General features: G+C 40.9%; 1 protein-coding gene across 4 annotated transcripts in view; it reads left to right on the forward strand.

Annotated features, from left to right (window-relative positions):
- The window catches only part of LOC149170270 (Mo25 family protein), a 279598-nt gene that overhangs the window by 43930 nt on the left and 221659 nt on the right, over positions 1-14009 (forward strand). For all 4 annotated transcript variants that reach the window (XR_016259858.1, XR_016259859.1, XR_016259860.1 and 1 more), the window contains exons 2-3: positions 11319-11483; positions 11573-11691. Coding sequence is in view for 1 of the 4 variants with exons in the window: in XM_089428974.1 (XP_089285100.1) it covers positions 11319-11483; positions 11573-11691 (284 nt within the window). In the remaining 3 variants the exon portion in view is untranslated. The remainder of the gene's footprint in view (positions 1-11318; positions 11484-11572; positions 11692-14009) is intronic.

Genomic DNA, 14009 nt, shown 5'->3' on the forward strand with positions numbered 1-14009 from the left:
AACACAAACCAGAAATTTAAAAGGCCCTATTGTGGTAATGAAGTCTACATTGCATTATGGACATGGATTCTCATAGCAAAGCGTGTGCGAGTTATATGCAACACCGAGATAGAGAACTATGCATGTTCTACTTGATTGTATTATTTCATCCATGACATTGGGCATGTCTCTATGTAGGACTTAAGCCCAATATAATATAGGCCAGCTAGGTTTCTCTCCTTGGCCATATGGCATAAATAAATGTAGGTAAGTTTTTGAAGAAGGAAAATCAACTGTACTTGTTAATGATTCTAGATTGTTTTTGTGTAGGAAAATGATTGTTCTCATGACTTGAGTATACATCTTGTTCTAAAGCCTAAGAATGAGGTGGATGAGAGGTAGAGTTTTGTGTAGCTAACCTAGGTTTTGGGAAAGGAAAAAATACATGATTCTAATGTGAAAATTCTATCACTGCAGCAATTGATTTACTTTTCCTACTTATTTCATCGTAAGTTATTCATGAAATTACTTCAACAAACATTAAAATAAACACTGATGCAGATATCTCACCGTAATACAGAAACAAACATATGCATACATTGACACTGTTATTTTGGACTAATGTCCCCGAAAAAACCCAATGTGGGAAAACCGGTGCAGCAAGGGAGGATTTTATTATTCAACAATTTTCTTGTACAATAGGGTGCCAAACTAGCTTACACACTTTTCTAAACCTAGCGTAGGCCCTATTGACCTCTGTTACAGCCTGAAACCCTCTGCGTCAGTTTGAAACCCTCTGCGTCAGCCTGAGACCCTCTGCGTCAGCGTACTGAGGCTCTGCGCAACCTCTTTGGGCCTCTGCGTCACTCCTGTAGCCTCTGCGTGGATGATGCAGGCCCTTCTGGCTTTGCACAGTCTCTGCTGCCTCTGCGTGGCTTCCTCTGGCTCTGCGTTTGCCTCTTCTGTGCTAATCTCCCGTCTCTTTGTTTCGTACTTGCTGCCTCCTAACTACTCTCTAGATCATCGGTTCAATTTCTTAGCAAACACCGCTCCAGAAATTGAATTGACTGGTCTCCTTCAGTGTGTTCTCCAAGTGCCCCTCAAGCCTCCTCTTATACTTTTTCTGTTGACATCTCAACCACCGAGATTAAGTCCCTAATCAACGGCTAAGATTAAATCTGGTTTGATCCATGTCTTTCAGACCATTTTAACACAGATTCATATTAATACACATTAATATTTTATTTTCCCTAAGTTTAAACTTAGGGACTCCATTAAAAAATTTAATTATTTTAATATCTCCTGGTCTGTTTAGAATTTGCCCAAACCCTTTCTGGGTATTGGAGATCTTATGTGCCCCAACTTCTCCACCAAATTTCGTGGCTAGAGCACATCCGATGCTACCCCAAATCAACACTCCCTCTTAGCGAGGATTGTGCTCTAGCAATACTCCTCACTGAGTATTACTCTGATCATCCGACATCGGTACCTGTGCTGATGCTAGGCCTTCCTGCCCAACATCCTCTGCACTGCTGCCTTCTGTACTACTGCCCTTGACTCTGCTACTGCCATTGTTGCATCTGTACGACACCGCCCTCTGCATCCGTGCTGTTGCTGGTACTTTCTCCCAACACTTCATCCGCATTGCAACTTTCTTTGCATCTGTGCTACTGTTGGTCCTTTCTCCCAACATTGCATCTGCACTGTAACTCCCTCTGCATCTGTGTTGTTGTTGGTCCTTTCTCCCAACACTGCATCTGCACTACAACTCCCTCTTCATTCATGCTGCTAACACATTACTTTTGAAAGGGGTTCTTTACCATCCCCATCTTTTCCTTTGACTTTCCAAGGGCCTTGGTTAGGATATCTGCCACTTGTTCCCCTGTAGGAGTGTAGCTCATATGTACAGCTCCTCGTTGGACACAATCTCTGACAAAGTGACACCGGATATCAATATGCTTTGACCTATCATGAAATACTGGATTCTCAGAGAGTTTGATGCAACTCTGATTATCACACATGATCCTAGTCGCCTCCATATTTCTTCTGAATAGGTTTACCAATAGTTTTCTAAGCCATATGGCCTCACACGAAGCTGTGCTTGCTGCCATATATTTTGCCTCAGATGAGCTCAGAGCCACAGACTTCTGTTTCCTATTGCACGAGGAGGTTATTCCTAATCCAATGTTGAAATAGTACCCAGAGGTACTTTTCTGATCCACTGAACTTCTTGCCCAATCTGCATCAGTAAATCCACTCAACCTGATATCCTTCCCCTTGTTGTACAAGAGCCCATAATCAACTGTTCCCTGTAAATACCTGAGAACGTGCTTGGCTGCTGCCCAGTGAGCCCTCTTTGGTTCCACCATGAACTGATTGAGGGTGTTGACAGTGTAGCAAATATCTGGCCTGGTATAGGGTGGGATCGACATCCTTGTCTTCTGATACATCAATCTTCTTCCAGTTGGTGATCATCGATGTAGCCATAGGTCTACAGTCTCCCATTCCAAACCTTTTCATGATTTCTGTAGCATACCTTCCTTGCCCAAGGAAGATTTCTCTTTTCTGCTGCCAAACTTTCAACCCTAGGAAATAGTGCATTCATCTCAGATCCTTCATATCGAACTCTGTGGCTAGATTCTTCTTGCAGTTTTCAATGAGTCTGGATGATCCTGTCAGGAAGAGATCATCCACATATAATACTAAGATGAGTGGCTCGCTCTCTACGACCAGATAATAGATATTCGGATCTGCGTCACTCTTGACAAACCCCATCTTCCTGCAAGTAGCCATCTGTTTGACCATACCACGCTCTTGGTGCCTGCTTTAGTCAATACAAGGCTTTCTTTAGTTTGCATACATGAGACTTCTTCTCATGAGTTTCAAAGCCCTCTGGTTGTTCAATGTATACTTCTTCTTCTATTACCCTGTTCAGAAATGCCGTCTTGACAACCATCTGATGGATCTCCCATCCCATCTGCGCTGCAAGAGATATCACGGTCCTAATAGATGTATACCTGGCTACCAGGGCGAAGGTTTCCTCATACTCAATCCCTTCCTTCGGAGCATACCCCTTAGCCACAAACCTGGCCTTGTATTTTTCAATACTGCCGTCTGCAGCATATGCGATCTTGTAGATCCATCTTGAACCTACCACAGATCTGTCTTGAGGCCTTGACACCACCTCCCAGACATCGTTTACCATTATGGAGTTATACTCCTCCACCATCGCATCTAGCCAGACCTGATGCTGAGCTGCCTCCTTGACGTTCGCAGGCTCTCCATCCTGAGCTATTAATGCCTGATACCTGTTTGGCTGTTTTCGATCCCTTTTACTGTTCCTTGGCTCTCCGATGAAGTTCTTTGCATCACGCAGGATTTGACGAAGTTCCCTGCTGGTTCTTTCTCTGCCAACAGGTGCTTTTGTTCGCTCCTCTTCCTCGTCTGGAGAATCTTCCTGATCTGAGGAAGGATTCTTCACTTCCGTTGGCTGAAGAGGCATGACCAACGGATCCTCTTTTGACTGCTACTTGGAAGGCATTTTGCGAGATCTTCTGAAAGCTCTGTCCTCCATGAACTTTACATCTCGTCATACTACTACCTTCCTGCTCCTTGGAAGATAGATCCTGTATGCCTTAGCGTTCTCGCTATATCTTGCCAGATACCCCTTTTCTGCAGTCTGATCCAACTTCTTCCTCTTTTCTTCGGGTATGCGACAATATGCCAAACTCCCATATATCCTAAAATGACAGACTTCAGGTGTCTTTCCAGTGAAGACCTTCTCTGGAGTAATCTTGCCCAATGCTTGATGAGGAGTCCTATTCTGAACGTAGATAGCTGTGTTGCATGCTTCTGCCCACAGGAATTTTGGCATATCCTGATCAAACAACATGGCCCTAGCTGCTTCTACAATAGTCCTGTATTTCCTTTCTGCCACCCCATTAGGCTCTGGATTGTAGGGAGCTGTCCACTCTCTTCTGATGCCCTCCTTAGCGCAATAATCAGTGAAGTCCTTATCGACATATTCTCCACCATTATCTGAGCGCAAGACTTTTATTTTCTTACCTATCAGATTCTCCACTAGAGCCTTGAACTCTTTGAATCGACAGAAAACCTCATCCTTGGTTTTCAGAAAATAGATCCAAGTTTTCCTCGAGTGGTCATCAATGAAGGTAAGGAAATACTCGGCACCGCTGAGAGCTTTGACTGACATAGGTCCGTAGATATTTGAGTGTATCAATCCTAGTACACTCTTGGCCTTGTGGTTGCTCCTAGGAAATGCTGGCTTGGCATACTTTCCTAGAGCACATCCTCTGCATACATCATCTCGTTCCATACTCAGATCCGGAACTCCTGTTACAGTGCTCCTGAGAATTCTCAGAGCTCCATGGTGCAAGTGACCCATCTTCCTGTGCCATAGTTCGTTCAAGTCTTTGTCCCCATGACTGCCTATTAGTGCCATTGGAGATTCTAGTTGTAATCTGTACAACCGATTACTTTTGATCCTGATTTGCACTTTCTTTTTCCAGCTCAGGTGTTTGATGTATACCTTTTCCTTGTTGAAGTAGACGTCATAGCCCTTGCCTTGTAATTGTGACACAGAAAGTAAGTTCATCTCCAATCCTGGCGCATGCAGCACATTTGTGGCATGAAACCGTTCTCTCGATTCTGTCTGAAAAACTATGGTACCCTTTCCTACTGGAGTACACTTTGCCTTGGTCCCCATGGTGATCTGAAAGTTCATCTTTTCTTCTCGATATTCTGAGAAACATTCCCTGATTCCCGTCATATGCCACGAGTCTCCACTATTTATATAACATACTTCTGATGATGCAACACTAGTCATGCACGTCACTTCTTCCTCCAACCTGGAAGCCAACATAGAGAAATCGAAATCTCTCTCTCTTGTGCAATATTCTGAAAATCTGCGTGAGTCCCCTGAGGTGGATGCCTTTGCATCGTGGTCTCGACCCATAACTGATTTTCCCTTTCTGTCTCTGATTACTTGCTTTGATACCATGTGAAAATTCTATCATTGTAGCAACTGATTTACTTTTCCAACTTATTTCATCATAAGTTATTCATGAAATTACTTCAACAAACATTAAAATAAATACTGCTGCAGATATCACACCGTAATATAGAAACAAACATATGCATACATTGACACAGTTATTTTGGACTAATGTCCCTGGAAAAACCCAATGTGGGAAAACTGATGCAGCAGGGGAGGATTTTATTATTCAGCAATTTTCTTGTACAACAGGGTGCCAAACTGGCTTACCCACATATAGACAAACTTCCAGCACTTTTCTAAACCCAACGTAGGCCCTACTGACATCTGCTACAACCTGAAACCCTCTGCGTCACTCTTGCAGCGTCTGCGTGGATGACGCAGGCCCTTCTGGCTCTGCGCAGTCTCTGCGTGGATGACGCAGGCCCTTCTGGCTCTGCGCAGTCTCCGCTGCCTCTGCGTGGCTTCCTCTGGCTCTGCGTCTACCTCTTTTGTGCTGATCTCCCATCTCTTTGTTCCGTACTTGCTGCCTCCTAACTGCTCTCCAGACCACTGGTTCAATTTCTCAGCAAACCCTCACTCCAGAAATTGAACTGACTGGTCTCCCTCAGTGTGTTCTCCAAGTGTCCCTCAAGCCTCCTCTTATACTTTTTCTGTTGACATCTCAACGACTGAGATTAAGTCCCTAATCAATGGCTAAGATATGATCTAGCTTGATCCATGTCTTTCGGACCATTCTAACACAGATTCATATTAATAAACATTAATATTTTATTTTCCCTACGTTTAGACTTAGGGACTCCATTAAAAATATTAATTATTTTAATATCTCCTAATCTGTTTAGAATCTGCCCAAACCCTTTCTGGGTATTGGAGATCTTATGTGCCCCAACTTCTCCACCAAATTTCGTGGCTAGAGCACATCTGATGCTACCCCAAATCAACAGCTAACCCATGAACACTCATGGTAGCATTGGGAGGTTTTGGAGCTTTCATTGTTATTCTCCAATAAGTTGCTTGACTTTTTCTCTACACATTGAAAACATGATTTGATTGCGACATTCCTTATAGTGCTTGATACACTTGCACTCCCACATTGTAGTCATGCTGACTGTACTCTTCTTCAGTCCCATTGACCTACTTTCGCGGTCATCAGTTGGTTTTTAATAATAATAAATTTACTTACTTGGCCTTCAATTTCCACTGGATACAATTAAATGATGCTCTATCAAGGGTCAATTTCCTCTGGGATGGGTTTTGACCAATGTTGTTAAAAGCGCGAGCGGGATTAAATCGGCGCCGGGAATAAAGCGGAAAAAATCGGCAAAAGCGGGAAAAAAGCGTTTGGCACAAAAATATTCATTTTTTTTCAATTTTTTTAATATCTAAACCATCTACAACATAAAATAAATACATTGACACATAAATATGATAAAAAAACTAATATATAAGATGTTTAATATCATTTCTAGCGCTAAAATCACACATAACATTGAATCATGTCCTGAATAGTAAGTCCTGAGTCCCAACTCAGCCTCAAAATATCAACAAAAAATATGATAATGTATCTCATCATGTCATAATGTCATATACAATAAAATGAAAGTCTAATCCTATTGATTTCCTCTGCCCTTCTTGCGAGAAAATGGCACAGCGTTCTCTTTCCCTCTAGATGTAGAAGCTGGTGCCTGTGCTGGTGGAAATGGTAGTGGAGTCTGACGTGCTCTAGAAGCTGAAGAACTAGTAGTAGCAGCTACAGGAGGCTGAGGTAGACGGAGACCACGTCCTCTACTGGTGGTAGTGGTAGCCCGGGTAGGCGGTGTCACCTCCTCCTCCTGCTCCTCCTCCTCCACCTGCTCCTCCTCCTACTCCTGCTCCTGCTCCTGCTCCTCCTCCTCCTCCCCCTCCTCCTCCCCCTCATCCTGCACTAACCAATCATCAGTGGGATCCATGAGAGGCCTCTCGGTCTCAACCCTCCATTCAGCAGTGGTGTCAATCCCATCCAATGAGATGGCTTCCATATCAGGTGTCCTCTCTAGTTGCCTCACCCACAATCGAAGATTGTAGTAGACATAGACCATGTCATTAAGTCTATGAGACTCCAACCTGTACAAAGTTCATGAAATAATAATTAATAATTAATATTATAAAAAAAATATTGTTTAAAACTTTAATGAATTCAAAAATTTATTTGGAAATTTGCAATATTTTAAATGTTTAAGTGTTAACCTATTGCGCTTCTTGTTGTGTATTTTTTCAAATACACTCCAATTGCGCTCACATCCTGAGGAGCTGCATGTTTGGCTGAGGATGCGTACGGCAAGCTTTTGCAAAAGGGGTACTCTGCCACCATACATCTTCCACCATGCGTCTACAACAAAATTACAAATAAAATTTTAAATAAACATAAGAAAAAAATGGAATTTGAAGAGACAATGAAATTTGAAACAAAGTTACAAAGTACAAACTAAAAAATACCTGGCATTTTAATCGTCCTATCAGTGACAGCCATCTCAAAGCCAAATGTGCCACCTGACATCTTATATGTCTCAATTTGTCTAGAGATCTCTATACGTTGTTCTGGAGATCTCACCATCTTCTGGACACAGGTTAATAATCCTTCCACGACCTCAGCATCAAAATCAAACCCACATGCATAAGAAAATGCAGGGTTCAGGAAAAGCCCAGCAGCATGAATGGGACGATGGAGTGTGTTGTTCCATCGCTCATCAATCACTTCCCATAGAAGGAGTTGTTTCTGAAACCCATCATCTCCCTTATCATCATAGTAGGACCGAATGGCTTCTTTGGCCTTGTCCATGGCTTCATACAAATAGCCCATTGCGGGCTTCTCACCATCAACCAACCGAAGAACCTTTACCAAAGGTTCAGTAACGGCGCACACCTCCTGCACTCCCGCCCAGAAGTCTTCCTGGTATGAAACTAGTCTGCATACCGCCTCTCCTTCTGGTTTGCGGCTCATTGACGAAGCACGCCACTCCTCTGAAAGAAACATTCTCTTCAAATCCCACATAGAATACAAAAGGGATTGAAGAGATATGAAACTCGTCGCAAACCGTGTAATGGCGGGGCGCACCAACTCTTTGTTGTTGGTGAATCTTCTCATCAAGCTAAGCACAGATGTATGATTATATATAAATTTTGTGATGCTTTTTGATGAGTCAACAATATCTTTGACAAAGGGAATTTTCCCTATGTCCTCTAACATCAAATCAATACAATGGGCAGCACAAGGTGTCCAAAATAAAGTAGGATGCCTGTCCATAAGCATTCTACCAGCAGCAACATAATTTGCAGCATTGTCCGTTATGACTTGGACAACATTTTCTGCACCCACCTCCAAAATAAACACATCCAGCAAATCACATAAAGTTCTTGCATCTTTGATTTGATGAGTTGCATCAATAGATTTGATAAACATAGTCCCCTTGGGACAACTAACCAAGAAGTTTATAAGGGTTCTCCCCTTTTGGTCAGTCCAACCATCTGACATAACAGTGCATCCTGTTTGTGCCCATGATGCCCTAAAATCCTCCAATCTTTGGGTGCAGTCACGCTTTTCCTCTTCAAGAATCCGGCCTCTGAAATCATGATAAGAAGGGATTTTGTACCCCGGGCCAACACTGGCAATAGCATCAACAGCAGGTTGGAAAAATGGATTATTCCTTACAATGCTGAAAGGAATATCACTCCAGAGGAGAAATTTTGCCATCAACCTATCAGCTTGTTCTTTTTCAGTTCTTTTTAGCATTGAACCGATAGTTGGTTGTGAACCAGGTGTGGTTCGAGGAACAAAAAATGATGATGCAGCTACCGGATTGACTGACGCTGCAGTAGAACCAGTGCCACTTGGTCCACTTCCTTCAGCTGACCTTCTTAGTTGCCTTTTGAGTTCTTCTTTGGCCTCTCTAGTGTGCTCTAATTCTCCCAATGCTCTCATGGCTCTTTGGATAAGTTCAGGATTTGTATTTATACAGGGCCCCACATCATGTCCAGGGATTTGTGCAAGGTGGTACTTCAACCTGTACACCCCCCCGCTTATCTCCTTTCCACACAACTTGCAATTCAAGTTTTGTCTATCATTCGGAGCTTTAGGTTCACCATATTCCCAGAAAGGATCCAATTTCCTTGGCATGTTTGTTTTTGAATTTTGAATTTGCAAACCTATGGAAAAATAAGGATTAGGAAATAGGAATTTAGGATTACATAATACAAATTACAATTTAGCATTTACAAAATTACAAGTTAATTATTTTCAAAATCCCAATTTCCAAACCCAAGTTACCCAACCAAATGCCAATGGCAAATGCCAAAAAACAATGAAAATTCAAAAAACATAAACAATGTTTAAAAAAAATGAAAAAAAAATAAAAAATTGGTTCTCATAGTCATAACAAATTACCCATCCCAAATCAATGAAAAATTACAAAAAATTCTTTAAAAACAATGAAAAACAAAGTTTTTAAAGAAGCAAAACAAAATAAAATTAATCTACATACCGTTTTTATGGACAAATTGGTGATCTTGTCTTGGATTTCTCCTAAAAACACTTGGATTCGCTCCCAAAGTCGACCCAAACCCTTCAGCTCTTCTCCTTCAGCTCTTCTCCTCCTCCTCCGCGCGGCGACAGTCAGAAATGACTTAAAAAAATTCATTTTTCCTTATTAAAAGCCCGCTGCCCGCGCCCTCGGCGCTTTTTTCCGTTTAAATCGCGATTTTTTCGGAAAAATCGCTATAAAAAAAAACCCGCGATTTTTTGGGATAAAACGCACGTTTTATGCGGTCTGGTGAAAAAAGCGCGATAAAATTGCGCTTTTAACAACACTAACTTTTGACATTTTGAGAGGATCTGGCAGGTTTAAATTCTAATCAATTATTATAAAATCCAAAACAAAGTATGTCAATCTCCTTTAACAAAGTAAACAGTAGAAATCATCAATACATATGGAGTTGCTAATGAAGAAAGTTTGAGGAGTACATAAATGATTAATGTTAAAGGAGACACTCTATGCTCTTTTTATACATAATTTGGATGTCTGATTAATCTCGCTGCCGAACTTATTCTCCTGCTTGATCTTAAACAAGGCTTCCTAACAGGCGATATGAATGTGTCCTTGCTTGGTTAAGGGGCTCCACATAGTAGTTCCCAGCCTTTTGACTGGCTTCTTTGCCTTCTGGGCTGGCAGTGGTCTCTGGGGATGCCACAATGAATTCAAATGCTTACGTGCATGTTTTTCATGGGGTTTGTTGGATTTGGCTTTTACTGTTTTATCCTGTTTTCACAGTCTGTAACATGCTTGGTCCTTTTCAAACAGTCTTTTGGCCCAATTTGATGACCTACTAGTGATCTGAGGGATTTCTTGGATGGAGTTGGTCATCATCCTTTGCCACTAAAAATGCCAATCTATCTGGACTTGCATATTGAATGAGCCATCGTTATTGGAATTTAGAATTGGCCAAACTGCTTCAAGCTTGCAAGTTCACTGTTCTAACTTCGTATTAGTTACAGCCTACAGGACTAAGATCACGACTACCAATTAGAGTAATGTTGCAACCTTCACAACATAGAGCTGATGGCAAAGATGCCTTTTTGGGAAGTTTCTTTGACAAACATGCTCCTTGGTGGGGGGGCTGCACTGCAAAATGCAAACTTCCTTTGTGTTAGGTGTCAGGTTTGAGGGGTGACTGTTCTACCAAAATCACCCAGGACTTGCACTGGGCCTCATTCCTTTCCTAGACATGCTTTTTAAATTGGGCGGACCACAACTGAAGCGGAACCTTGGTGGACAGATTAGGACTCCATCAATCTCACCACCAAACTGAGGCTCTGTTGGCAGCAAAGATGTTTTTTAAAGCCACATTTTCATTAATATGCAGTAAATCAATAATAAGAAGAAAACAGGTTGTTTCTAATTTTTCTTGATATGGCTTTTGTGAGCTTGTGCCAGGTGAAACTCCAGTATTTTGCTTTCTGCAATGATGTTTTCTTGTGACGGATAACAGTGAAGTCATGATTTGATACTAGATTGAATTAATGAGTTGACTCTTACTTTTCATTTTAGCGATTTCATTGCTTACCAAGTTTTTATTGTCATAAATTTTGTTATGTTCAAGAATTGTGTTGCTGGCAATCATCATATATCAAACAATTATGTAGCTTCAATTTAAACACTACTTAAGTTCGTACATCTTCCATTCGGAAGGTTTTAACAACCATGATTAAGTTCATTTGCGAGCATTTGTGTTGACTTTGCTTGTCATATAATAAGTACCTTCAATTTATCTTCGTGAATAATCATGCCAGGCTTTAGAGGAAGTGGACAAAAATTTGTTGGCGATGAGGCAAATGCTTTTAGGTGAAAATGAGACTGAACCAAACTCAGAACAGATACAGCAGCTAGCAATAGAAGCTTGCAAGGAAGATCTTTTGGAATTGCTTGTTCAGAAGTTACCCATTCTTGGATGGGAGGTAAGTTTCCCCGAATCTTCCTCTTTCTTTCAAAGCAATCATTGAATGTAAATCAGGAACTAATTCACTGATCGTTTTCTGTATATTAGGGGAGAAAGGATCTGGTACATATTTGGTCCACCTTGCTGAGGCAGAAGTTTGGATCTAGCAACTGTTGTTTGGAGTATATTGAGAGTCATACAGAACTCCTCGACTTTCTAGTTTCGTGGTATGTTACTTCTTTGCTATATCAAGGGTGATAAGTGTTGATTTCTTTTGTTGGGAAAATAAAATTGTCATCATTTTTTTAACGACATTTGCTTTTGAAAATTGCATAGTTTTGAGTGTGATGTGAAATTGAAGAATTAAATGCTCTTTAGTGGTATTTAGGTTCACAAGTGACTTGAGTCTAAGGATATACAAGTCAGACCTGAGAATTGTTATTTTCATTAGAGAGTTCATGACTACACATGAAAAGGATTTGAAATCACCAAAACATGAATATTAGCTGCAAATATGAATGGAGTTTTATATTGTTTATTACATTATACCATATATAGTATAAGAGTAAGAAGCCCAAAGGGGTTGGAATTCATTGGGGAGGAGTAAGGAGCTTTTCACTAGTGGGAAAAGTTCGATTACCATGAGGACTGCTAGAGCCATTGGGTGAACTCGAGGTATTGGTCACACATGTGGTTGCACCCAAAAATATTATGTTAAATGGTCTCGTGACTTGTACACAAATTAGTGGATCAAATCCCACATCCTTGTCTTCCATTTGCTGCCCAAAGGGGTTGGATCCATTGGTGAGGTGCGAGGATTTTTTCATTAGTGGGAAAGGTTCAGTTCTCGTGAGGGATTTTCCTGGAGCCATAGGGTCAACTTGAGGTAGTGGTCAAACGCATGGTCATATCCACATAGAGCGGTGCACTTATTTCTCATCGAATTCTCTCCCAGCCCCAACGGAGTAGTCAAATATTTATTTAGAGTTTCTTTCCTTCAACCTTGGATGATAGGAGAACTGAGCTTCCTCGCTCTGACATTCCTCCAAGGGTCACATAGTCGAATCCCCCTATGATACTCCGGACTCCAATAGTGAACTAGGGTGATCCCTGTCATACCCCTTGCCATCGGTCATCAGATCCAGGAGATCTTGACCTCATTGGCCTCATCTTCATATATTTCTTTGTCCCCTTTTTGAATAGTATTGAGCTGTCCAACTCTTACCTTGGAGACTCCTCACTTTATATGACTACACCTATGATACTGTGATATACGCTATATTTTTTGGTCTAGGCTAGAATTTCTTGTATGTTTCTTTCTTTCATTATATAATATACACTCCCACATTATATTCACGCTAGATGCATCCTTTAGTCCGATTGACCTACTTTTGTGGTCATTTGTTGGACATTAATAAATTTATCTTATTTAATTTTATCTTATATATTATATATTAATGATTTTGTGACATGTGTACAGAGAAGTGGATCAAAGATCACCCCAATGCATTTCAACTTTTCTTAGCCTAGTGAGTTAGCTCGATTGGTTTGAACAAATTGTTTCAAGGCAGAGTTCACTGTAAGGTCTTCGTTGCTAATTTCACTGAGGTTCAAGTTTGGTTGTGTTGCTAAGTTACTAGTTACTATTATGATTGGTGGTTGAGCCACCCTCTGTTAGTTTCTAATACCCATTTACTAATTTAATAAAAAATTATGTGATGAAGAAATTGAAAACTGAACTCCAAACACTTTTATTAAATATGTTGAGTATTCTAACAAATAATAGCACCGGAAAATAAATTCATGAAGAAACAAGCACACAATAAACAATACATTAGAAATTACCTAGTAAACCCCAACTGTGGAAAACCTGCCAACTTGTGTGTTTTATTATTCTGCTCAGTAAAGAAATCTTAGAAATTGATTACAAATATTGGAAAAATTCCCCTTCAATTCGCTGACTATCAACACATTGATATGCGTTCTTCTAGCTAATTTGGCCCCTTCTGTGCAGGCTAACTCGACCTTGGAAGAGATGCACGCTGGTTGAAGTATTCATTGAGGCTATTCGGCCTCTCTCTCTACCCTAATGCATTGAACTAGAAACCCTTCTTCGCTGAGCTGAACACACAAATCTCTAGTGCATAATAATATGCTAAGTCTGTGCCCTTTCTCTCCTTATAAAGTCGACTTGGCCTTCCATCTTCCACGAACGACTGAGATTAAAACTGAATGGATGACTGAGATCGATTCTATTTTTGGCTATAGGAAAATTAGAATTTTCCCAAGTCAAAATTAAGAAAAAGTAAAACTGTGCCTTAGTTTCACTTGTGGGTCCCTCTGCCAAATTTAGTGCACTTCTAAATTTAGCAAAACCCTTCCATCTCTACTTCAATTAACACTCCCTCTTAGAGAGGAAGGTGTTCTATACACCCAGTTTATCTTTGAAGTAGACGAATCTGCCTCTTGCCAATGCCTTGGTTAAGATATCTCCTGTCTGTTCCTCTGTAGGCACATACTGGAGTATGACTGTACCCCTCTGAAC

The sequence above is a fragment of the Pinus tabuliformis genome, chromosome 4_2, assembly GCF_031772625.1.
Source record: "Pinus tabuliformis cultivar Carrire ecotype Pingquan chromosome 4_2, CPIR1, whole genome shotgun sequence".
Classification (NCBI taxonomy): Eukaryota; Viridiplantae; Streptophyta; class Pinopsida; order Pinales; family Pinaceae; genus Pinus; species Pinus tabuliformis.